This window comes from Phallusia mammillata, chromosome 1 (assembly GCF_965637545.1).
Source record: "Phallusia mammillata chromosome 1, kaPhaMamm4.hap1.1, whole genome shotgun sequence".
NCBI lineage: Eukaryota > Metazoa > Chordata > Ascidiacea > Phlebobranchia > Ascidiidae > Phallusia > Phallusia mammillata.
In genome coordinates, this window is record NC_137252.1 from 28,616,125 (window position 1) to 28,640,761 (window position 24,637).

The 24,637-nt window shown below is 38.8% G+C and overlaps 1 protein-coding gene across 3 annotated transcripts in view; it reads left to right on the top strand.

The window, feature by feature from the left end:
- The window catches only part of LOC145223069 (puratrophin-1-like), a 30,388-nt gene that overhangs the window by 4,592 nt on the left and 1,159 nt on the right, over positions 1–24,637 (top strand). For all 3 annotated transcript variants that reach the window (XM_080089386.1, XM_080089393.1, XM_080089377.1), the window contains exons 10-19: positions 17,975–18,166; positions 20,368–20,502; positions 20,820–20,954; positions 21,256–21,692; positions 21,766–21,841; positions 22,241–22,414; positions 22,591–22,750; positions 22,930–23,246; positions 23,545–23,731; positions 23,960–24,352. In XM_080089386.1, coding sequence (XP_079945512.1) covers positions 17,975–18,166; positions 20,368–20,502; positions 20,820–20,954; positions 21,256–21,692; positions 21,766–21,841; positions 22,241–22,414; positions 22,591–22,750; positions 22,930–23,246; positions 23,545–23,731; positions 23,960–24,352 — 2,206 coding nt within the window. The remainder of the gene's footprint in view (positions 1–17,974; positions 18,167–20,367; positions 20,503–20,819; positions 20,955–21,255; positions 21,693–21,765; positions 21,842–22,240; positions 22,415–22,590; positions 22,751–22,929; positions 23,247–23,544; positions 23,732–23,959; positions 24,353–24,637) is intronic.

The following is a 24,637-nucleotide window of genomic DNA, read 5'->3' on the forward strand; positions in this document are numbered from 1 at the left end:
TCTGGCTAACACCTGGGCAGCAGAGAAGTTTTTTTTATTGTGTTTGCAATGTATGTCATTACCCTGATGAAGGTGTTTCGTATGCGACATCGAAACGTTGGCATATTACAATAAAAAAACTGCCGGAAGAGCTAAAAATTCTGTTGATACGTTATGCCTGGCAGCAACAGTGTATTCAACCTTGCTAAATGTAAGACATATGGTTAACCAATCTGCAGTCTTGATTAACAAGTTTTGCTTATCAGTATTTTTCAAGTTGTTCCCACAGATTTTGCTGTTTGAACGAACCCACCGGGAAAAAAAACATGAGGTGTAATGTTTACTCTTAACGGTCAACTATTTCAACACATTTCAAAACAATGGTACCACATCCAACGACACAACTTTCACGCTAACAAAACAAGGCATGATTTACAAACGCCAAATTGCCAGTACATAATATAGTAATAAATACATGACTTTCGTCTGTGGAAAAACCATGTTGTTCTCACGCCTCCCACCTCAGACTCGAGCAACAAGCAACAGCTGCTAAGTATAAGTATTACGTCATCGCAGTCTGAGCAGCCGGGTCCGCCACGCATGGCTTCACTTTCACAAGACTGTTTATGACATCGCGAATAGCTTGACCTGGTCTTTGCGCAAAAACAAGTCGAAGCCCCACAAGAAATCAATGCGTGTATTGTGACGTCACCGCCCGGAGGTGAACCCATCGTGGTTGCGCACGACAGAAAGTGCTTTGTAACATCGCTGATCTCGCTGGAACGGAGATAAAATCTCGGTGGTTGTTTTTCTGTGTTACTTTTTGAAAGGGGGAAAAGCGAGTGTTGTGTTTGACCTCAATTAGCCGATTAGCTGTTGTTCAGTGGGGAAATTTTGAACCTGTCTGACGGAATCGGCCTACGTCACACTTACTTTTCTTAGTTACGATTAAGTTAGTGATTCTTTACGGGCCCCAATATGGCGGTTTGTGTAATAACGATTTAATTAAATGTGTCGTATGACTAATGTAACGATCGCAAGATATGCTTTTCTTATCGTAAACCATCATAATTAAAAGCAGCTGTCACAATCGTATTTCAACACCGCCAGCTAAATGTCATGTAATAATTTGTTAAGTAGCGCCGCATGTGGTAACTGCATATATTATTTTTTTGGCCGCTTGGAGACGCTGTGGAGTTTTGTGGGACTCAAAGTTGCGTTATTGTAAACATTTTAATTATTTTTAAGCCGTTTTGCCTACAATTTTTACCGACAATTAAAAGCAAACGCATTTTATTTCGCGTCAAATTCCCAATTCACACGTCACTGGTTTAACACACATGCGTCATATCGTTGACAGAAGGCGACCCATTGTGACACAACAATGCATCAAAGGACGGCTTAGGAATGAAATATTGATAAGAGGGCGCAGGGTAATGTGCCAGTAAGTTGACATTGCGGATGATGCGATGAGAAAGCAAGTTTTGATATTGACTGCTGTGTGGAAATGTTTGGTTTGTTGTTAGTTGAAATATGACACACTGGAATGTGTGTATTTCACCACACGTGTATACCACTGGGACTTTTACCAGCTGGTTGTAACAGGTTCAATTGCGTTTGAATGAAACTTCCGAAATTACCTTGTCCCGTGAATTTTATAAATAGGCAACAAATGTTGTTTTAGTTTGATTGTATCATCATAATTACATTACTTGAAATGCTAGTTGTGCCCGTTGAGTTTTGAAGTTGCGCTTTCTGCTGGTTTATGCTGCTGATAGTTTACCAACAGCTATTGATGTTTGCAACATTAAAAACGGCATAAATCTAATGATAACAAATTGCCTATAAAATTTTTTTTTTAATTGCATCACATCACAACGCGTATCTTGGACGAATAAAGATAAATGATGACCAACATCCATTCCGTTCTACACATGCCCACATTTAATCCATCATAGCTGCCCCTTTTATATTAGCAAATACCTCAAATTATGAAAACCACTGCATTATATGGCGCCTTACTCATACACAAACATTAAACAAAAGCCATGAAAAAATACATAAAAACTAATTAAGATTTGTACTTGGTGCATTCCCGTTTTAAAAAGAGGGTTTTACTAAGCCTTTTTAATGAAATATGGTTTAACAGAACAGATGTAGTGGTGGGGGATTTTGCCATCTCACTATACCCACCCTGTTTATGTCATTCCGTCTCCCAAGATATGTTTTGATTCCAAACAACCCGATCCCTATTTAAAACTATCGACATTTTTTATGAGGTCACAATCCGCTTGCGGTGACGAGCGTTGACGTTTTTCGACGTTAAACGGTTTTCGAGCACAGAAAAAGTTTTTGGACGAAACCCGAACATAGATTGTGGTTTTAGTAGTGAAGTGTTGAAATGTTAACGTGGCACTCAATTCTCATTCGCTGAAAGGCAGTTCGAGTACAATCCCACCCACAAGCAAGATTGTAATCCGTGATGTCGAACAAGTAAAATGGTTATTCGAATCGCTATTTCTGTCATTTAGTTTAAAGACCCCAGAAAGCAATTATTAATCCCAAAATGTAGTCATTACTGTCTTTCCCTGAGATTAGGCCTCACACCGCTTAGACTAGAGAAAACGTCGTTTACTGACATGACACTACTCCAGTAGTTCTCAAACTGTGCGTCGCGACGCCCTGGTGCGTCGTTTCAATTTTCCAAGGGCGTCGCAGAATAGTTCCGTTTCGTGGCTTTTTGTTGTTGTATCAATAAACACAACTTTAATAACAAGTTCCCTCATTAACTTTTATTTGCTCGTGCGTCGCAAGTCGGGAAAACTTTTCCAGAGGCGTCGCAATAAAAAAAAGTTTGAGAACCACTGCACTACTCAATAAACCATTACGTAAATTCAAGCTGTACATTGTCTGGCAGGTAAAAATTTACTCACGTTGTGGCAATAAAATTTTATTTTGAAACATCCTTTCAATACTCGCTTTTAGTCCAAACAAAAGAAGAGCCACTTTCACACAAAGCTTACAATAGAAGAAGTGTTGTTTTCACTTTAATTTACGGCACACGTTGCCTGCCAAAAACGTAAAGCGAAACCCAGAAAACGAATTCAAAAACACGAACTGGGTGGATAATTTTTCAAGCGGACCTACATTTCGAGAAAAAACAACCATTTACTGACTAGTTCCACGCAAACAAACAGTGAAATCGATGCCACGGCTAATTAGACCCAAAAGTGGATCTACGTTGATCACGTGACGTTATTGAAACGCTCGCGCAGTTGTGTCTTTCGGCGATCAGATTTCGTGTGCACGCGAACTAACGATCGATTTGAATGTGACGCCGTAATGTCGGCCAATTATTCGCCATCAAAACACCCATGTCCGGGCCGTAACTTAACTGCGCGTGTTTTTATAAGGCCCGATGTAGCTGCTCCTTTTAGAATCGGATGATTGCTGCGGCGATGTTTATCCGCACAATACACTAACGGGATTTCGTGTTTGGATACCACTTGTCAATCAAGATCAGTTTAGGAAAACTTGGGCTTGTCATAGGGATTGTTAGTAAAATCCCTGTAAAACTAAATTCTAATACATTTACTGTACATTTAAATTAGGTTTTTAGTAGTTTTGTTTATATATTGGCGATGCCTATTGTTTTGTTGGGGAAAAATACAGTTTGTCTGAAAATACACTGTAAACTGCTTTAAGTTTATCAAGTTTACACAGTTATCATCATGTGTATTGCAAAATCTGGTCAAATGTTCATTTTGTTACCTGTGTAACTTTAAGACAGCAAAATGCCTGTTTTTAAGGTTTCTTGAAAATCAATTCCAAGCTAAACCTCGAATACCACATTGGCACATATTTTAACGCAATTCGTGTCCAATTTTGCCAATAAAATGCCTTTGACACCTTTACCACACATTATGAATTTGATATCACTGAGGCTCGGGTTCAATTACTAATTATATGCTAACGTTACAAATTGCTACGCAAGACATAAATGTCACGCAAATTTGTAACCCTTGACGGTAATATGCCGCACTTTCTTCCTGAACTACTGCAAAAGCAACTTCTACAGGGCGTATAAAATTGGCATGAAAAAAAGTATAAATTGATGCACACGCCCTAACCTAAAATAACCTTGTATGACGTAACATTGCACCACACCTTTTAGCAGCATTGCCAGGCGCCAAACCGCTATATGACGTAAAGTACTTGAAGTTGAAAGCCGCAGCTCTATGCAATTAGCTCAATTTGGTGAATTCCCTTTGGTGCGACTAACTGACGCAATAGTTCTGCGTCTGATTTACGAACGTACTGAATTTTCAATTAACCGAATTTATCCCGCCAAATCGGCCATTTTTGCAAAGGCTCTGTTTCGGTCGAACAATTTATTGCGATTTTTTTAGGAACATATAATCCCCACAGACCAAAAATTATAATGATATACAACTTCTCTGTTATGTCGCACCCCTGTTTATCTGGTAGAAAAACTTACATTATTTGGCTAACTTACATTAAAACTGTGGCATCGATGATCATTATTATGGGTCCCCTTCCCTGAAGGGGACACATATTGATTTTACTCAAATTGTTTGTTTTTTCTTTTTTTTCTTCCAAAACTTTGTCCGACTCGTTTTTCTATCAAATGTTTGATGGATGTGGCTGAAACTTATACAGATGGTAGATAAAGTTATGTGGATGTGCATCCCACTTTTATAACCCTAGTATTTACCCCGCTAGCCTCCTAAAATGGGTGAGTTTGTAAACAGTGTCAGAATTAGCTGGAATTTGGATAGCTTGTAGAGTATGCCATTTATAGTTGTCGATTGTTGTGTTCAACCCTGTAGCCCTAACACTTACCCCACAAGCCCCCAAACTAGTGTAAAGTATTTGTATGTTACTGGACACCACAAACGAAACATTTCTGTTGCTCAATAGTGTTACAAGGGCAAGCAGTTGTATGTTACTCGTTTGTGAGTTTGTGGATTGCTTGGTGAACGTTTTTGTGCCATGGCAGTTAGGGGGTTGTTGCCCTATGACGGCGCTATGACGTCAGAAACATTAACGGTTGTTGCTCAAAACACCTCTAGTGGTCGACATTTTAAAAATGGGCGGATTTGGCTGAAAAATTTGCAGTACTATTGATTGAGTCATTGAGGTTTCCTATTATTTTAGTTTGTGTGTCGGACCCCATTAATTACCCTACTAGCCCCCTAAAATGGGTCAGTTTTTTAAACAGTGTCGGGATTGGATCAAATTTGGGTAGTATGTGGACTATGCTATTTGTAGGTTTCAATTGATGTGTTTTACCTTGTAGCCCCAACATTTACTCAACTAGCCCCCTAAAATAAATGAACTTGTAAAAAACGTCCTAATTATATGACATTTTGCAAAGTTTATTAAACATATTAAGTCCTCAAATGTTATGTTTTGCCCTGTAGCACCGCAACTTAACCAACTAATTCCTAAAATAGGTGACCCTTTTCACAATGCTAGAATTGAATGAAAACCGGACAGCTTGTAGAATTTGCTATTTATTTTTTGTTTTACCCCATTATGCCACTACTTACTCCTTCGTTTCTTTGAAAAGGAACGTTAAATAGGACGTTCCTTTTGCCGATCACTGCGTTTTACCTTACAACACTAAACGTTCACGTGGTTATTTCTTGAAATGCATTATCTATAACTTTGCATGTGTGGGGACCCATGAGTTTCTGCTTGCAGAAACAACTAAGGTTATAAAAGACAGTAGATGGTATGGGACCCAATGTAAAATAAGCATAGGAAATATATCAATGTTTTAAAATAGGTTATAGTGTATATGCAAGGGCAATATGTGCTAAGCCACCCTTCTAGTTCATTATTGCTGACGGCCTTCACAATTTTATTGATGGGTTAGCAATTAGTGCTTCATTTTCACGATCAGTTGTTCAGGGCATTAGTACATCAATTGCTATTTTTTGTGAAGAGTTTCCTCATGAATTGGGCGATTTTGCTATTCTTTTAAGTGCAGGAATGTCAGTCAAACAGGCGGCTTTTTACAACTTTGCATCTGTATGTTGTTGTTATATTCGATTATTATTTTACACTAAGTTATTTGGCTAATTTACTCGGCAAAGCTTCCGAATATTCGGTTTCGGCCGAACCCTCAAATTAAGTTGATTCCGTGCATCTCTAGTCCTATTGGCAACAAAAGTATGCGGTTTGTGTCGATTAATTGCTGTTAAACGACATGTAACGACCCGACAACGTGGTAAGCGCTCACAAGGTTAATGAACCCCCGATTATACGACCTGTGTGCGTCACAAAACTCTTTACGGCGTAACGTTTGTCCGGATTACGAAAACTTAAGAGAGGTAAACCTCAAAGTTAAATACAAGTTGTGCTACAGGGTTTGTGTTTAACTGTAATAGTAAATGTTTGGGAATGCTGAGGGCTGGTGGTTCGAGTCTTTGCTCATACTGCAATAATTTTCCTAAATAATGGTAAAAATTTGTGTATTAAATTACAGTCAGTGGCTAATAATCTGGCTTGTGGACTATGTTGCACATTTTTTTAAAATTTATGGCCTTTGTATTTGTTGATTTGTTGAATGCCCTTTCAACGGCCTGATTGATGTTGGTTTCACGACAGGTAATAAATGCAATTGTCAATTGTAAAGTGTGCAGTATGTTTTACGTATCATATCATAAATGCGCATGCATCTTAACTGAGCAAATCTAGAATCGAGTTGTTGTACTTGCGAACAGTGCGTTAGCAGTATTGATTGCTTCGTCGGCTTAAATCCTCTTTTATGTGGCGTTTGTTTGTTTGTTGAGGTGTACCAACCTATATCTGTGTATAAGGGCTCACATTTTAGTTCATTTCACCGCCTTTGCAGTGCAGATCATCACAATATTCGGTTCAAAAGGGGCACAGACACATCGACCGCGTCAAAGCACCACTTTTAGCAGGTTATAATCGAAAATCAACAGCTCAAAGGCTCTTGAAGGGATGTAACATGCCCATGTTGCCTAGCAACGGGTCATGATGCCAGTGCGAGGTTCAGGCGCTGTTTGGAGTTGTTTATTTAGTCGCTTCCGTCCTCTTAAGGCTGCGGGAATTCGTGTGTTGGGGCAACGACGGAATGTTTTCGTACTTTGCTTTGTGTTACGGTCTGCGACACACAATGCGGTCAATATGTGGGAATTGAGATTTACTGGAAGGCATTGGATATTTTGTTGTTTTTGCTGGTTTTTGGCTACAAAGAAAGCGGAAGGATTTAACTTGAGGGAATGTAAAGACGATTGTACAGATGATTTTTGTATTACGAGGTGTTCTAAACATTGTTGGTTAACTTTTGGTTGTTATGCTATGTGCATTATATCGACCCTAAAATTAGTACATTTTCTAAAAATAGTATTTTATACTATGAAAACAGTTGCATTGTTTACTTTAGATTGACACTTTAAATCAACGTAGATGCGCAAATTATGTTGGATGAAAACAGACAAATAAAGCAACTAATTTTAAACCGCCAGTACCTAGTTGTATTTCCACTTTTTTCGCTTCCCCCAAAAAATAGAATCAAATAAAGATCCTGCATTGAGCGCCAGCTGTAAAAAAGCTCGTGAAAGAGCAGGCATCAAACGAGATTCAAATTGACCACAGGAAGCCGCGGTCTTAATGGGTTGGGCCACAAAAAGGGCACTCTTTCGCCGGATGGGTGGCCATGAATAGGCGGCGATAGATACAAACTGCCTGTTATCTTGGGCCCCCGCACGCATCAAGCTCTTCAAACAGGCGAGGAATCAACGCGCTGTAGGACACAACTGGGTCGACGACGGCTTTACAGGCTCTCCTCTGCTCTGAAAGACTGTTTTCTACGTCTGTTCTGTTGCTACTTGTTAAATGTCGTGCTGTTGATGGAGATGGTAGACTTTGTATGTTGCAGCGTGTTGTCGTTCTTAGCAGGATGTCTTTTGTTCTGTTTGTTGTTAAACTTGTGTGGCCAATTTTGCCAACATGAAGAACTTTTTGGCCGGAAAGCGAGTTAAGTTTAGTAAATTTTGTAGCAATTGAATTTAATTCTCAATCGAATGGTATAAACGTCAGACATTCGTAGTAGGTCCGTTGGTGATGATTATTTTTACATCACACACATGTTTTGCAGCGAGATCAGGTATTGTCTGACCGAAACGCGCACGTCAACAATTTAAAAAAAATAATGACTAATTGCTTAACTGCATTGTTATGTGCAGAATATTTTGAACTGTGTTTGTTTGCCGTTACAACTTCTAACTGCTGATGTCGCAGTGTTATCATGCCGATCGAAAACGAATTGTTTTGAAATCACCGATAGCATCGATTTTATCCTGTCGCTCCGAGCCATAACCAACTGGATTTGTTTGTGTACTCAAGAATTAGTAAGGCAATTTAAGCAGCCGTTTTGCAGTTGCAGTCTTGGTTTCAGGAGTTAGTATTACCTGTTACGTTGTAGTTGACTTTTCGTAATTGGGTCTCAAACTGCAGCTGTGTCTTTTGTCGTGACTGATGAAAACATTCCGCTGAAATACTTTCACACGGCGGAGAGTTTGTGGTTTTAAGCCACACACACTTCAGAGTGGTAAATTATGGGTACGAGCATGATTTCGTGATACAATGTTTTCGTAGCATTCCGGGTCTGTGTGTGATCGATGCTCGGAATGTTTCTGCAACAATTAAATAAAGCTCGGTTCATATATGGACTAAAATAGAGGTCTGTTTTAAATAGCTCCTTATATAGGTCAGTGTGCTACAGTTGGAGTTTTGCTTTTTAGCCTTCGTCTGAATTTTTTCTCTGCATATGTGCTTATGTATGCAATAAATCTGATGGAAAAAATTCTACCTATTGACCCATTTGTTATACCCGAAATTTCCTTAAACGTATGATATGGCTGCATTTATTAAACATGTGTCTTTCTTAGTAGTTATGCAACTGTTAAAAAATGTCCAATTGCCGTTAAACTTTCACTCAGTATACATATACAACCGAACTTTTGCGTGGGCGTGCCCAGGCTCCAAATTTGGGCTAAAGAATTCCCAATCCTTTAAATGCCCCAGGCTTCTACAAACAGAGACAACCTACCAGTACCAGTATCCTTACCAGTCAGCGATATTTCGACCGACGCTATTCCTCAATTAAAAGGATAATCGAATGTCAGTTACGGTCGCAAATATGAACGCGGTTTAATAAGCCCATGTAATCTCCTTATTGATGGATGGTCACATCTACTTCGCCCCTCAATTAAACTAGACGCACCAAGACGTAATTATAAAGTAGAGCGCAAAGCTGCGTGAAATCTTGGCGACCAATCAATCCCAAACGCCTGATTTATATCGGTCACTTATTGCTATAGGAATTTATGACATTTGGTTCAAGTTGGGGCCTGTTTGCATTTACTGCCCAACTGAAAAGAAGATGGCATCACCATTTGCCGAAACGTTTGAATAATAAAGCATATCGCTTTTTAGGTATATTTGGACCGTTATTTTCCTCATTAAACTTACAGACAAAAATTTGTAGTGTTTCAAAAGAGTAGTGATTGTAATTTAGAATTAAAATCCCAAGAAAGAAAGATATGCGAAAAAAATGGAAAATTGTAAGGCAAGTTAAATTGAGTTGATTTTGTTGGTGAATAAAAAACATCGAACTTGGTTAGATAGGTATGGTCGAAAGTTTAGTTTCGCTGCGTATGTGCGAACAGAGAACTAACAGACACAAATAAATCTGGGTGTTCGTCTGGAAATTTTCTGAAAACTATTTGCGTGCCAGTTAAACAATAAGGTACATACTATACACACCAAACGAACAACCATACATTTACGACAAACACTAAGAAAACATAGAAAGAAGCAGACGTGGTTGTCATTGAAATTTCACTCAAACTGCTGCGGTTTCCATACCAAAAACGGAACTAGTATATGTTATTAAACACTCGACAGGCTTGATAGCTTTGTGTATGTTGCTTTTGTGTTGAGATTGAATACAAAATGTTTTAACGTTGTTTACAGTCGCCACTTCCTTCTCAAGCAAAAACCGAATGAAAATGAAAACTGCAGCAAAAAAGAAAACAAAAATCACATCTGAAATCAATTATACCTCATAAACCTGCCTTTCACAAAATTCTTCGATTTCGTTGCGGTTTGTGCAAAGAATAGCTCACAACTCAAATTTGGGAGTGGATTCCGGAGACAGGTTTTAACAACATTCTGTATGCGGCCCACCTACCGAGAAACCATAACGTTTTCACATATCGCTGAGTGACGGGTTGAAAGCATCTCGCATTTCGCCATACATCGGAAATGTTGTGTGACTCAAGTTGATTGTGAATAACAAATGCAGCTGCTGTGTTATGCCTGGTTTCTAGATGTAAATTCCACTGTTTTAAAGGCAAGGCACAATGGATAAAAAAATCAGTAATGTTTAACTTAACGGATGCCATGAGGTTTGGTCAAGGTATCCACCTGGCTAATTTTGTACAGCTAACAATTTTGGGAAAATGCTAGCAAATTAAATTTAACAACCCGAGCCCAGAGATAAGAACCAATCGCAAATATTAACGATCAAGAAATCAGATTCACTGGTAATGGCATGAGCATTTGCCGAAACATCTGAATAATAAAGCATATCGCTTTTTACATCTATTTGGGCCCTTATTTTCATCATTAAACTTATGAACAGATCCGCATGTAGTGTTTCGAATCAGATTTGTTTTTAGGTTTTACGTTTTATCTCGTGACATTTTAATCCTTTAGAAGCTTTTAGACTTATTGCCGTCAGTACTTACATGTGATTCACTTTGACTTTCTTGATGTCATTGACGAACATTCTATAGCGTTGCCGGGCAAATTGTAATGCTAAATATAGTCAGGCCGGGTTCTCAAACTGATAAGGCATGCTCTAACAAGATAATACATGAAATATGGAAGCATTCCTCAGATCGACGATAAAGTTTGCTTAGCAATGCGTAACACGATCGATTTAAATGAATAATAAATAGGTGTTACTGTCCTATGCACAGTTTACATTTAAAAACGCATTTTATAAAACTCTATAGTTACGGCCTAAGCCACTACGTGGCGTTTTGTGTAAATAATTTAAGTTGTATTAGAAAGATGGTGTCCACAATCTAAAATGTTATCATTAAATAATACAATAACAAGACTTTAACGTTTACTACCACTTCAAGTTAACCTTAATTTTATAAGGTTAGCTGTTTTTGTTAAACTTTCGTTGTTAAAGAATTTGTTTTGGTAAGATAGGTTCATTTTTTATTCTGTTTTGTGGGAAAATCGTAGATTTCGTTTTGTAGTTTAATTGAAAAGTTTATTTTGTTTGAAGGAGATTTTAACGTTAGATTTAACCTATAATCACATTAATACCAGGTTGGTGGCTTTTTGTTTGTGGCATTCAGCAAACTACGTTTCAAGTACACACAGAACTGTCAATCAAATATACACGCAAGGCTACCAACAACCTAAATGGCCACAAGGCAGAATACCTCGTCATGTTAACTGCTCTTAACACAACAATGACAGGGCCGTTGCAAGTCCCTTTACGACACCGTTAACAAACGGGGCCATTTACGAATTTGCTAAACAACTTCGTTTACAAGTCACCATTAAACAGTCAAATCGTACGGTAGCCAAAGAAGGTTTCTCTCGCGTTCAAGAAAGGCTTAATATTTGCACGAGTGTTTGGTTTAATGGCATTGGTATTCGTTTGAAAGAAGAGAATCTGTTTACTTAATTGGAGAACACGCACAGATAGTCAGAGCTGAAGTGTTTGCCGATATATAACCGAGCAAAGGTTAGACCACCCCGCCCTGTGGAAAAGCAGAGCATCGGTATTAGACTTTCAACCGCGGTATTCTGGTTGCTTTCCATTTTCCGGCCGTAAAACCAATAGACCGGCGAATTATAGCGCGCGCTTTTTTTGAGAAACGGAACCAGTGGAATGTAGTTGTATATGTCAGGCCCTTGTTCGCATGTTGTGAAAGTTTTTTTTCTTTTTTATAGTTGTTTTTGTTGTTGTGTGGTTCAGATAGAATTCAGTTTAAAGTGGCTACTCTAAAATACGCAATCTACTAAACAACGCATAAAAATGCTGAAGGGTAGGGCTACTAGGGTTTGTAACTATATAATTCCATCTTTGATATCCATTTTGGGACTAATATTCTTACAAGCGTTAACATGCGGTATATATGGGGTTTTTGGTACCACCCCCAACGCTTGTAAGAGTTTTTTCCTAAAGGGGATCTGAGATTGGATTAAAATGTTTTCGCCATTACAAAACCTCACATACTAACCTAATAGCCCTACCTGTCAAGATTTTCAAAGTTTTACATGTTTTATAAGTAGATGGGTATGACTTTCATATCCTTTGTTGTTTACTTGAAAGTCATCTACATAAAGCCCATAGAATTGTTTATAGTGTAATCAGAAAAAACCTTGACACCACAAACTGTTGTTCAGAGATTTTACTCTATTAGTGAAAGCAAAGTGGTACAATAACAAACAGCTTAGTTGTTGTTGACAGGCAAAATCTCCAGCTGTCAGTTGGACGTTTATTTAGGTTTGTTTAGACGGCTGGCAGGCCCTGTGTGTGTGCTTGCTGCTTACAAGATTCGTGGGAAACAAACATTAAAAGTGACAGAAAATACATAGCGTTATTGCATTAATGAATCAGGCATTTCAGTTTTCATGTCAGTTTTGACACTTTGGAGCGGTGGATCCCAGTCTTTATCGACGAAATCTTCACTTAACAAACAATTCAAAACATTTTTATTCCTCCCCAAATAGATTACACAGTATGATGCTTAACCATAGAAACATCATTTAAAATTGGGCCTTTTATCAACTTCACAGGGCATATTCCTTTACATACTACATACAAATTAAAGTAAATTTCTTCCCTTAAGTTATAAATTTTTTTCCCGGTTGGAAACCACTGCCTTAAGAGTAAAATACCAAACCTTAATATGCTGCTTGTACATTGTAATATAGCGACATATTAAGGTTTGGTCTTTTAGTTTTCCAAACCTTAAACCAAACCTTAATATGGCGCTACATTACAATTTACCTTTATGTGTTCTTAGAAATGCAATTTCGTGCATGTGTGTAAAGTATTGGGTTCCATCCATTGCCCTTGTTCAATTATACATGAGATCTACGCAACATTTCGGCGTAATTTCCATCTCGATTTAGCTAATAAAGGAAAACAATTTAGATAAACGCAGTATGGTCTAGACACGAATTTCTTATGAGAACTGCTGTTAATTGTGTTTGTCACAAGAGCTAATCTTACACGATGGAGTCGTCCTCTGTTTACACAAACGCATGAGCGCATCCTTTTCGTCCGAGCCGTGCGTAAACGATCAGCTGTTCGAATCCAGTCTTAAATCTGATGTAAACAGATGTGTTTCACATATTGTCTGTAAGACTGGGTCATACCTAAAAAAATAGTTATTTTGGTGCAGTACTTGGAAAATGTTTGCAATATTTTCTGCTTAGTTTAAATATTAACAACTATTCGTTTGTTTTTGTTTCGTACTTACAGGTTTGAGAAATTGCTGAGTAACGGATAGACATTTTTCTTGACGATTATAACGGCCCTAATAGAGGTGAAAAGCGATATAATTGTTTGGGACTTTTTTATCAATCTTTTATGTGACTCAAGCGGTTATAGACGGGTGCAACTGATAGGATGATCATATTTCGAACAATAAAGCTTGTCACATTTACGTCTATTTGGGACGTTATATATTCGTCATTAAACTTATAAACAGAACCGTGTTCAGTGCTCCAAGGCACTTTTTGGTTTCATGCAACGCAATATCTGTATCATGCCTTGTAAAGCAAAACAAGATAGCCCTGAGGTTTGACCCTTGTAAGTCATACATATGCTCGGACAACTAAACAGTTGTTTACATATTTGTTACTGGAGCTTTCGACTTGTTTGTTTTTGCCTTAAGTGCGCTACTAATCGCCTTCTAAATGGATATCCGCTCTTTTTCACACCGGTTCGTCACATGAGATTAGCGGCTCAGTGCGAAATTTGCCTGGACCCGAGTAACTTTCGCAGACGTGGAAATTAGTCAGTCTTGTAACAGTGGCCTGAAGGTGAAGTACAAGAATGCTTCCATTGTTAGTAAAGTAGACAAGTTTAGATGCGGTGTCTCACTTGAGCGATCAAAAATTAGTAAGCTTTTTGGACGTTCATGCAGTTGGAATATTTAAGTCCATTCTCACTTGTTTGGAAAATTTAGTAAAACAGTTTTCAAATTAATAGCTGTAATATTCGTGCTTTTTAGGTATGTTTTCACTAAATCATTGCGGTTTATTGCACAAAACTGTTCTAGAAACTAGATTAGGCAAGATTTGGAATTTGTTTGCTAATATGACATATTGTTCCCTTATGTAGGAGACTAGCATGTAGGCTGTTATAACAGTGAATTGCATTTTGTTTGTAAAACAACATCTTCAATATCTTAATCAATAAATAATCCCATTGGGTACCAAACTAAACGAAAAGGTCGGTCAGCTTGATACAAAGATCAGGTTTCTCGGAAACAGTGCAAGGGGTATCAGGTCGTACCGCGAACAGTGCCAGCTATTAACTTTAATTAACGTCCTTAACTGCTTTAAACTAATCCAATTACACGCTCGTGATCGCAGGTCCCCCGTTACCCTACTAAGGGAGGTTCGCTGGAACTGCTGACGTCACGGTGTGTTACGTCACAATCGACGCTGTTTTGTGTAACAATTCGGGTTAATGAGGCCGTTTTGTAAAGTAAGTGTAACTTTTTTGGGACGCTTAATTTGTGGAACGAAATTAGAAATAGAATAGACGGTACGGTTAATTTCCGAAACAGTTCCGGAAAAATCAATTAGGTCTTACAATTTTTAATTAGGCGTGCTGTTTTAATTAATTTTTAGACCTACTATAATGAAACTGTTAAAAGGATTCAATATCACAGAAGTGTAGGCAAAAAATACAGTTTGACCACACAGGCTTTACAGTTACGTAAACTTTAAATTTAGCGTTTGGTGTACTCAGTATTGCTCTGAGTGACTAATGCTAAGTGACTGAACCGCACTGTACAGCATGTTAAAGCGGGAGTAGCAATACCTGTCGATGTGATAAGCTTAAAGATTACGGCGTATGACATCATCGTTTGCCGATACCCTGCGTTGGTTTACAGTAAAGCTCTGTTGCGTAAAACATCACCTGTTTATTTTTCCAGTCTGTCTCGTCTTTCGTCGCCTTTTGTGTGGGATTTTCGAACTAGCCCATTGTCTACCGTGGGTAATGACATCATTAGGCAGTTCCAGGCGATACTTGCCGGAAAGCTTTGTGTGGAAACAATGATTTCAGTTCCTGAAGTTCGTAACCTGTAATCACGCTCTCTTCTTTGAGTTTTTCTATTGTAAGCCCGCGAAAGCCATTTTCACGCCTATTGCCCTCCTGTAAAGGGCCGGGAATTGTATTTTTGGGCCTAGCTGGTGCTTCAGCTTTTACCCAGCGCTTTGAAGTCACTTCCAATTTCCTGAAACCGTATTTAGTATTAAAATTATACCAAGTGGGGTGGGTTGTGCAGGAAAAACTGCTCTGGCTGTTTACGATACGGTTAAATGCTATAGGGTCGTTGGGGACGCAATATGGGCTTTGTTTTGCGATGAACCTGAGATATGGGACAGAATTTGGGTCTAAAAAAATCCTTTTTGCTATGCCACACCCCAAACTGCGATAGGAAAATACTATTTTAAGGTTTGGAATCCATTACTGCTGCGCGTTTTGTCAACCTGTCATTGATTACTCATAGTCTAACGCCGGTTCTTAACCTGATTTTCACGGGAGAAATGTAAATTTTAGCGACCAAAGACCTCATTCCCTAATGTGTAGGCGTTTATGATTCACAAACAGCCGTTATCACTTACCAGTGCAGATCAGAGGCCGACCGCACATCAGCTCACGCTTGGTTGCGTTTCTATGACGCGTTTCTCTCTGTTTTTCCCCCTTTTCCCCTCCGTCTATCGCCGCGAGACATTCGACAGACGGTCGGACAGGTGGAAGACAGGACTGAAGTGAGAGATTTAACTGAATTCAGTCCCGCTGTTGTGACAAAAGCCAGGGAGATTTCCTCTGACAGTTGGCGGGCCGTGAGGGTTCCAGAAAGGCACGCTAGTAAAAGTGCAGATTGTTTGCAGTGAGAGTTTGCAAAGTTCATTCGTGGATTTATTTATTCTTTCAAATTTGAACAGCAAGGATTATTGTCGATTGCCAAATATGGACATATGTATCAATTCAGTGTTGAATTTTTCGTTGTGTATTATTGAAATCAAGATAGATATCAGATTTTTCCGGTTGCTAGAAATCAAAAACTTCAGTTGAAATAAGTTTTTGGTTTCGTACATTTTTGTACAGGACGAGTGTAAATTGTGTATGTTTGTTTGACTGCATTAGATCTTTATCAGGAAATGTTCTCCGCCTGGTTTGTTTAACAAGTTACGTCTGGGTTTCGTCTTTTTAAGATCTTACCAAAATGTCTTTTATATTTAATTTGTGAAACATTTATGTTATGTTTCAGAACAGCATAATTTAAAAAAAAATTAACAATTTTTTAATAAGTTTCAAAACTCATTGAAATTTGTGTTTGTGTGTGGCCGTTTGAAAAGGAATTTTTGTGAGATATTTCTTCAGTCGAATTAGTGAAGTTTACTTATGTAGAGCTATTTCGTTTTATGGTTTGTTGAACAGTAAATACAACACAGATTTTTTGCGGGTTAGTCAGATGCTTAAGTATGTACATTTGTCGTGCTTTGTTGAGACAAGCCATCGTTCATCGCACACTTTTTTGCCTTTTATGTGCTGCGAGCGTCAAAAAATGTCTTGTAAGCCCGGTTCAATGCGATGTATTTGCCCAGCCTCAAGTCTGTATTGCGTCACAATCGGTTTGCAGATAACTCCAGACGGGTCGGAATGCCGTAGAAAAGGGCTGATTAAATTTTTCGATTCGACGCACAAAGACATTTATGGTTCGCCCATTGTCGTGTTTGTTACTTTGCCGGACGGCATCTGTTCACTGTGCCGTAAACAATGGTGCATTGTGTAAATTCGCGAATGTTGATTGATGGTTCGCATGTCCAGTTGTAAAGTGTGCTATATAAAGTAGGCGTTGTTTTGGTACACAAAACCGGACTTGATAAATCAATAACGTTAACAACATTTTTCTTGAGCTATTTCCAACATCTAAATCAACCTTATATCTATTCTGAGAACAACACAACGGCTTTTTTCGTGTTGCCAAAATAGGACATTTGTACATCAGTTATACGCAAATACCGATTGATTTATTGCAATTTCTAGTAGTTTTGCTTTAAAAAATGTAATTTATCCTTCAAAACAGCCTTCGCAACATGCAACATATGGGCACAAAAGCCACAAATTCAAATTAATTTCTGTTTCGGTTTTAGTTGCCGTTGAAAATAACTTTTCATTGATCTTTTTTGTATTCCCACCTTAATCATCTGTGTCGTGTTTGTGTCCTGACAATGGCTGTCATTTCCGTTTTATCCGTAGCGCGGAAATCCTCTCTTTATGGTGACCGGGCACGCTTTGGCATTGGATAAACCTTAGCCTACTGATGATTAATTGCTTTAGACTAAACAATTGTGCAGCTGTTACGAAATAGATGTGTTTTTTTCTTAGTGTGGTATAGAGACTGATCTATAAATGTGAGGAGAACAATTGAAAATCAAGCATTTTCGTCTTATAAGTTCAAGAACGTTGTTACTACAGCATTATTACGTAACTTCAAAAATGAACAGTGCTTTACCAACACTACATTGCAAATATTTTAGACTTCTATTGTTTATGAAAGCTAATCAAATTTTTGACGGAACTTTTTTGTGTTGTCTGTATTAAAGTTAACTAACCATAAATTTGTTTATTTTTCATGTGTAACCATAGCAACAGTACGCGAAATGCGATTGCCTTCTATCTGACGCGAAGCACCTTGCAGAGTTGGGATATATCCGTGAAACTGAACTCACACAGCGCGCAAAACTTGCTGAGGAGGAAATAGCCAAAGTGGTTGGCAAAATGGAAAACAAAAAGCAAGAAGTGGAAGCCGCTTCTCACATGTACAAGTTTATAGACCAGGTGATTTGTGGTTCAAATTTCGCTGTAACATTTTTTTGTTGAAGAACATGCTATGCTTATATTTCTCGACAAAGTTTTACCCAGCGATAAAACCATTTTTATTTATATGTTTTTCCAAAGATTTCAGTTGGTTGTACAATTATGTAACTGCAAAAATCACATAGAACTGCAATAGTGCGCAAATAGGCCCAGTCTGGTCGATATACCAAACACTCAGGTCTTAATAAAAACGATACTCTGGGGTCATAATCTGTAATGCAAAAAGGTCATCGTGTTTCTTAATGCGGTGGCAACCCAATATTGCCCACAGTCAGTTTTTCATCAGAGCTATTGTCCGTGCCACATATTTCCCCATACAAGAGTTTTATGCGCTTCGGGCACATGAAAGCAGACGCGATATCAAGGAATTATGACGGAACAATGGCATCGAGACCAAGCGTCGATTTAATAACAAGTGCCGCGGTGGCAACGCGAAACTCGAATTTGGCCCCGAGGCCACTGTATATCAAAAGCACGCACAATATATGCGATGACCATATGGGTTTGTTTTTTAACGACGCTGCTTTTCGTGGATTTAATTTCAGTAAAACGTATGACAGGACTCTGGTCTGCCACCTGGCGATGGTGACATTAGAAGTTCTGGTCCTTTGTGGTTGAAAGTATCAAAAATACATTATTCGTTTTCCACAAGTCGTATATGCAGAAAAAGCGTAATTTGACTCCTTAATGTTGTGGATCTGACGTAATGTAACAGTCAACTGTTAATAATGGGGCAAATAAGGGTACAAGTTTAATTTCGCATGTTTGTGCTATCCAATAAACACGCGACACTGGTTGTCTCAGGCACAGTGGCACATTCGATGTCTCACTATTTTCAAGTATTTTTCTGTTAAGATACCCCGTTCGAAATTCGAAAAGTGCAAAAAACACAACAATCGCAATCATAAGACAAAGCAGTCAGTTTCTTTTTTAAGAATGCAGAGTAATATATAAATGAGCCACAAATCGTTGAACACAATTGAAAACAACTACAACACAAATAAACGGAAACAAAAGCTTTCCCAAAATTAGAACTTATAGAACAACCAGCACACCAACAGCTAGTGTTCTATACCCCACAAGTCGTGTAACTTCTTGTAATTGTGGTCTTCAAATCGTAGTTGCGGATAAATACATTTCCGGTTACAAACCCTTTGCTTGGTCTCGGGCGTGTTGCCCTATGTCCGTTAAACATGTTTATTACTTGCAATTACCGGTCCTTGAACTGCGCATAAGGGGGCTCGTGCTCTTAACTGGAGGAACTGGCACTAAACGCGTGGTTTTGGTACCCTTCATAATTATATGTTATAGGGCTGGGATTAGCGTAAGTTTGGCAACGGAGGTATTTTGTGCCTGCCTGTATGTATGAATATGATTTAAGTGTTTAATGCTCTAAACAAAATGAAAATCAGTTTAAAAAATCTTATTTGGACCTACTTTGCAATTAATGGAAGTTAAAACAAAATCACTCGGTTTTGGACGAAAGTATTTCAAATTTTCGGTATACTGGGATTCTGAAAAAAGGCTTGTATAAAAACATAAATGTTCGCAACAAATCAAACGTAATAGAGTGAGTAAAAGCCACAAAACGGAGAGAATACACGACACCCTACATTTTACAAATTAGGTGTCAAAACCCACTGCACAATACTCATGTCATTGTGTGCAAAATATCGCACTGCCTGCAGATCTTCTATAATCTAAACTATGTGTTTTTTTTGCGGTGCGTTGCCCAGTTCTTTCACACCCCCAGGGCAAGTTCAGTAAGGTTCGGAACACGGCACGTGAAAATCTGACGCAAAACCTGGTTTTTGAGGCCAGAACTTTGAAATTTCGCAAGCGTCATTTGTTTACGCATTTACGCAGCATGAAGTATTTTTGTTCTCATGACTAAGATTTGTCTTCCCGCAAATCTAATTCTCCTGCTCATCATAAACCCATTTGGAGGTGTTTCGTTAGTGTTTGGTATAGATAAGATCAAATCGTGCGCTCGTAATACACCAAACGTAGAGGGAATGACATAGAAAGGCTGCAAGGCAAAATGCCATACCGATATGTTTGTTTTTCTTATCTCAACCTTTTTCCATACAATCCTTAGTATTAGAAATGATTCATTGTTTAAGATATACAACAGGGATTAAAACAGTATATTCTGTTAATAGGCTTATTCGTGGGCGTTGGACGGCATGAAATTCGTCGCTATGCTCAACATGGAATCCTGTCTGACGAGCGAGTCATGTGACAAACTGCTGACGCAATTTGACGACTACATGGATCAACACCCCGCTATCCCACGGGTAAGCTTGTTGAATCTGCATGTTAGGTTGTCGACACCGTGTCATGATAAGCGTTCAATCGAGAACCTTGTATATGTCACATTGCGCCATGTTTTACACGATAAGTTTGGGACCGCTGTCCAAAAAGTCACTACCCCTATATTGACCTACCTTACATTGCACAGTTGACCATGTTAGTTTTCTGTATCGATATCCACCTACGCTGTTTACTGTTGCTATGGCGATACAAACAAATCACGTTCAATCGCCGTGGAAGAAAATGAACTGCTCTCAATATGAGGTGACAATTGGATAAAAGAGCGCTGTTGTCTTTGCAGTGTCGCTTTGATGAGATGCGGGAGCTCGCGCGTCGCTATGGCAACCAGAAGTGTCTGCGGCAGTGCGAGTTTGCCGAGCAGAAGTGTGTGGAGACCGCCGACCTTTTCACCAAGCGACGGGATCTCATCTCCAAGGTAAACTAACCCTTAGTGTGAAGTAGGATGTTCCTCGATAACGCGATAAAAATGAGCCACTGTAAACCAAATTGTGTTTTTTGTTGTTGAGCTAGCTTAAGCTTAGTGCTGCAGTGTTTGAAACAAAATTGTGAGATTATTTTTCACATTTGGTTTCTTTAACTAGGCATATATTGTACAAGTTTCCTTCGTTCTTGTACCATATCAGTCTTGTAAAAACCGATGTTTAAATCCAATTAAACATGTTATTTGCGATAGCCATGTTTGTCAATCGAATCATGCTGACTTTTATTCACCGTAGGCCAAAGTGCAGATCAAGCTCAGCTCGCAGAAGAAGCGAAGTACCTCGTTTCGTATGAAAAACCGCGAGAAGCTCGATCACAGCAGCAGCAAGCACAACTCGAACAAGCACTGTGACTCCGGCGCGCCACCTAACGACATTCAAAATCACCGACATAGCATACAATCGACGGCGAGCAACATCTCAGCCGACGACAGTTCTTCGTCCGTTTCCTTCGACTCGTCGTCGTGTGACGTCAACGGGAGTATGACGTCAGAGTTGAGCGACAGCGTAGGGGAACTCCCCGCGTCCCGAAATAAGCCTGTGCGTAAGATGATGAAGAAATCGGCGAGTATGCCTGGACAGCAGATGCAGAAAGCTATTCTACTTCATTCGCAATCAAGTATTACCATCGGGTCTCCTGTGCCGATCAAGGAGAACAATCCAGATGGAAAATCGTAAGTTTGCGGATTTATAGTTTGAGTTGTTAAGTGTACGATTTTTTATGAACTCTTTGTTGGTTGTTTACAGGAAAATCTCGCTTATGATTGAGGAGTTGATATACACAGAACGAGAATACGTCCGCTCGCTTAACTACGTAATCGAGGTAAGTATTGATAGAATTATATTGTCCGTTTTATTTGTCCAAAATCGCACTTTATTTTTGGACTAAAATCTGACACATAGCGTAACCTAGGCTACAAAAAAACTGATTCTATTTGAATAAGGAAATGATTAAAAATGTTCAAATCGTTTTCGGTTTTGGGTGTTAATTAGTGAATTTTTAGCTCATTTTGAATTCCATATTTAGATTGTATTGTCATTTTTTTGTCTAAAATCTTGACCCTATTAGGACTCATATGAGAAATTGAGTAACCTATAGGCTACAAAAAACTGATTCCATTTCAAAAAGGAAATCATAAAAATATTCAAATCAGATTTATGCCTGTGTGGTTTGATACTATGGGTTTTGGGTGTTTATCAATCGTTTCTTACTGTGTTTTAGAACTACATCCCGGAGATGAGTCGTCTCGATATCCCACAAGCACTCAGGTGCAAACGCAACGTGATTTTCGGTAACATCGAAAAAATCGCCGATTTCCACTCAATCTACTTCCTTAAGGATCTCGAGGATTGCCAAGGAAACGCACTTCAAGTTGCCAAGGCGTTCCAAAAACACGTAAGTCGATTTCCTTCAATGGATCAAATCAGTAAACCTATTAAAACATCAACAGGCAATTGCATTTGCGTTTATTTTGTCATGCAATCATTATTCAAAACTGTTCAATAGGTAAGATACAAAACCAGTCTTTTTGCTGTTCGAATTTAACAAATGTTTCTGTTTTCCTCATACAGAAAGACAGTTTTAGCTTGTACGCGCTGTACAGCAAAAACAAGCCACAATCTGACCTACTCCTGCAAGAACACGGCAATGAGTTCTTCCGAGCCAAACAAATGGAGTTAGGCGACAAAATGGACTTGGCATCCTATTTGTTAAAGCCAGTCCAACGAATGGGTACGAACCTATGTGAATTTGTTGTCAACATAATGTTTTTCATTCCATTTCGAAAAAACTTCTAAGTTTGAAAAATTTAAATTAGTCAATTTTTAAGATATTTTTTTGAACCTTTTTTGAGGTGTCATGCAAAATGTACGGTTTCATTGTATCTAATCGCAATTTGTATAACTTTTTAGGAAAGTACGCCCTTCTACTTCACGGAATGGCCAAAAAACTAACTGGTGTCGAAGAAAGGAATCTCAAAGACGCAGAAGAACTAGTGAAATTCCAGCTTCGCCACGGGAACGACCTTCTCACGATGGATTCAATACGGGATTGCGACGTGAACTTAAAAGAACAAGGAAATTTGTTGAGACAGGAACAGTTCGTTATTCTGACTGGACGAAGGAAAATTATTAGAAGGGTTTTCCTGTTTGAAGAGCTGATACTTTTCAGCAAACCAATACACGTACATGGAGGCCATGACACCTACCAATACAAATGCAGTTATAAGGTAAACCATAACACCACTTGAGTTTTGCATCAATGTCTGTGCTTTAAGGGCGTAGAAACAGAAGACAGACACATATTGTGAAACTAGTGTTTTAAAAATCACCTTTGTCACCATGAATAGTTTTTTTTTGCGGGGAATTATTATGGAACTAACAAATTCCTTTGATATCTTAGAATGTTCAAGAACCATTTCCTAAAGTAAATTCTCGGGTTGAAATCCTTTCTTGTTGTAATAAAGGTTAAAACACCGTACTTCACAACGTTTTTTTGCAAAATGAACAAATCTTGATCTTTTTTAGACGGCGGAAATTGGAATGACGGAAAACATCGGCGATTCAGGCTTTAAATTCGAGATCTGGTTCCGACGGCGAAGGTCGCAGTTAACTCAAGACAACTTCGTACTGCAGAGTTCAACCCGAGCTATAAAGCGCGCGTGGGTCGAGGAGATCCGCGGGTTGCTATGGAAACAAGCGCTACGAAACAAAGGTGACTGAACGTACTTGGTGTTAGATTTACTTGGTCAAAACATGTTTAGTTGATCGTTGTGGGGGGCAAAATTACGGTTTAAGGCAAAATAGTTGAGGAGGCCGATTTGGAATGTTTTTCTTTCGCACACTTATGAACGTTATGTTCGTTTTTAACCATATGCTTCCTTGGTGATTATCTTAGCTAGGTAAAACCCTTTGTTGTAAAATTTACTATTTAAATTTAAAGATCACCGGAAGAACGAAATGACCAGCATGGGAATAGGTAGCAAGCCTCATATCGACCTTGCTGACTCCGGCGAAAACGCAATAGTTAACCGATCGGTAACCACATCGCCAACAGGAGACAAGTTCATGTCCGACCGACTTTTAAAATCTCGAACGAGAGCCTCAATTGCCGTGAACGCTTTCGACAACGTGGGCTTGAACAGCAAACGACCCCACTCCATAATTTCGACCTCTTCCTCGACTTCATCGGTCGGCTCAGGAGGAAACCAACTTGTGTCTTCATTAACGCTGGCCTCGTGGCCAAACAAGGAGAGTTCGCGTTCTTCGGTCTTCAATAACTCGCCGCCTATGGCTTACTGTGATTTTCATGCCATCGCCGAGGACGAAGAAAGCGGTAAGACATTTTGAAGCTCAAATTAGCTGTGTTGCTAAAGTGATTCAGAAATATAGGTATTGAGGTCCTTTTTTATTTATGAAGGCTTTCTAACAATTTATTGTCCTTCAACGATGCGGCATTAACTATGCTTTCTGTCATATTGTCTTTGGGGCTTAAACCAGTGGTTTCCAACTATTATTGACGAATTCCTTTCTTAAAGATTCAAAACTTTTTCATTCCTTCACTATACATGGTAGATGCTAAACCATACAAAGATCACATATCATTTTACAAACCACGTGT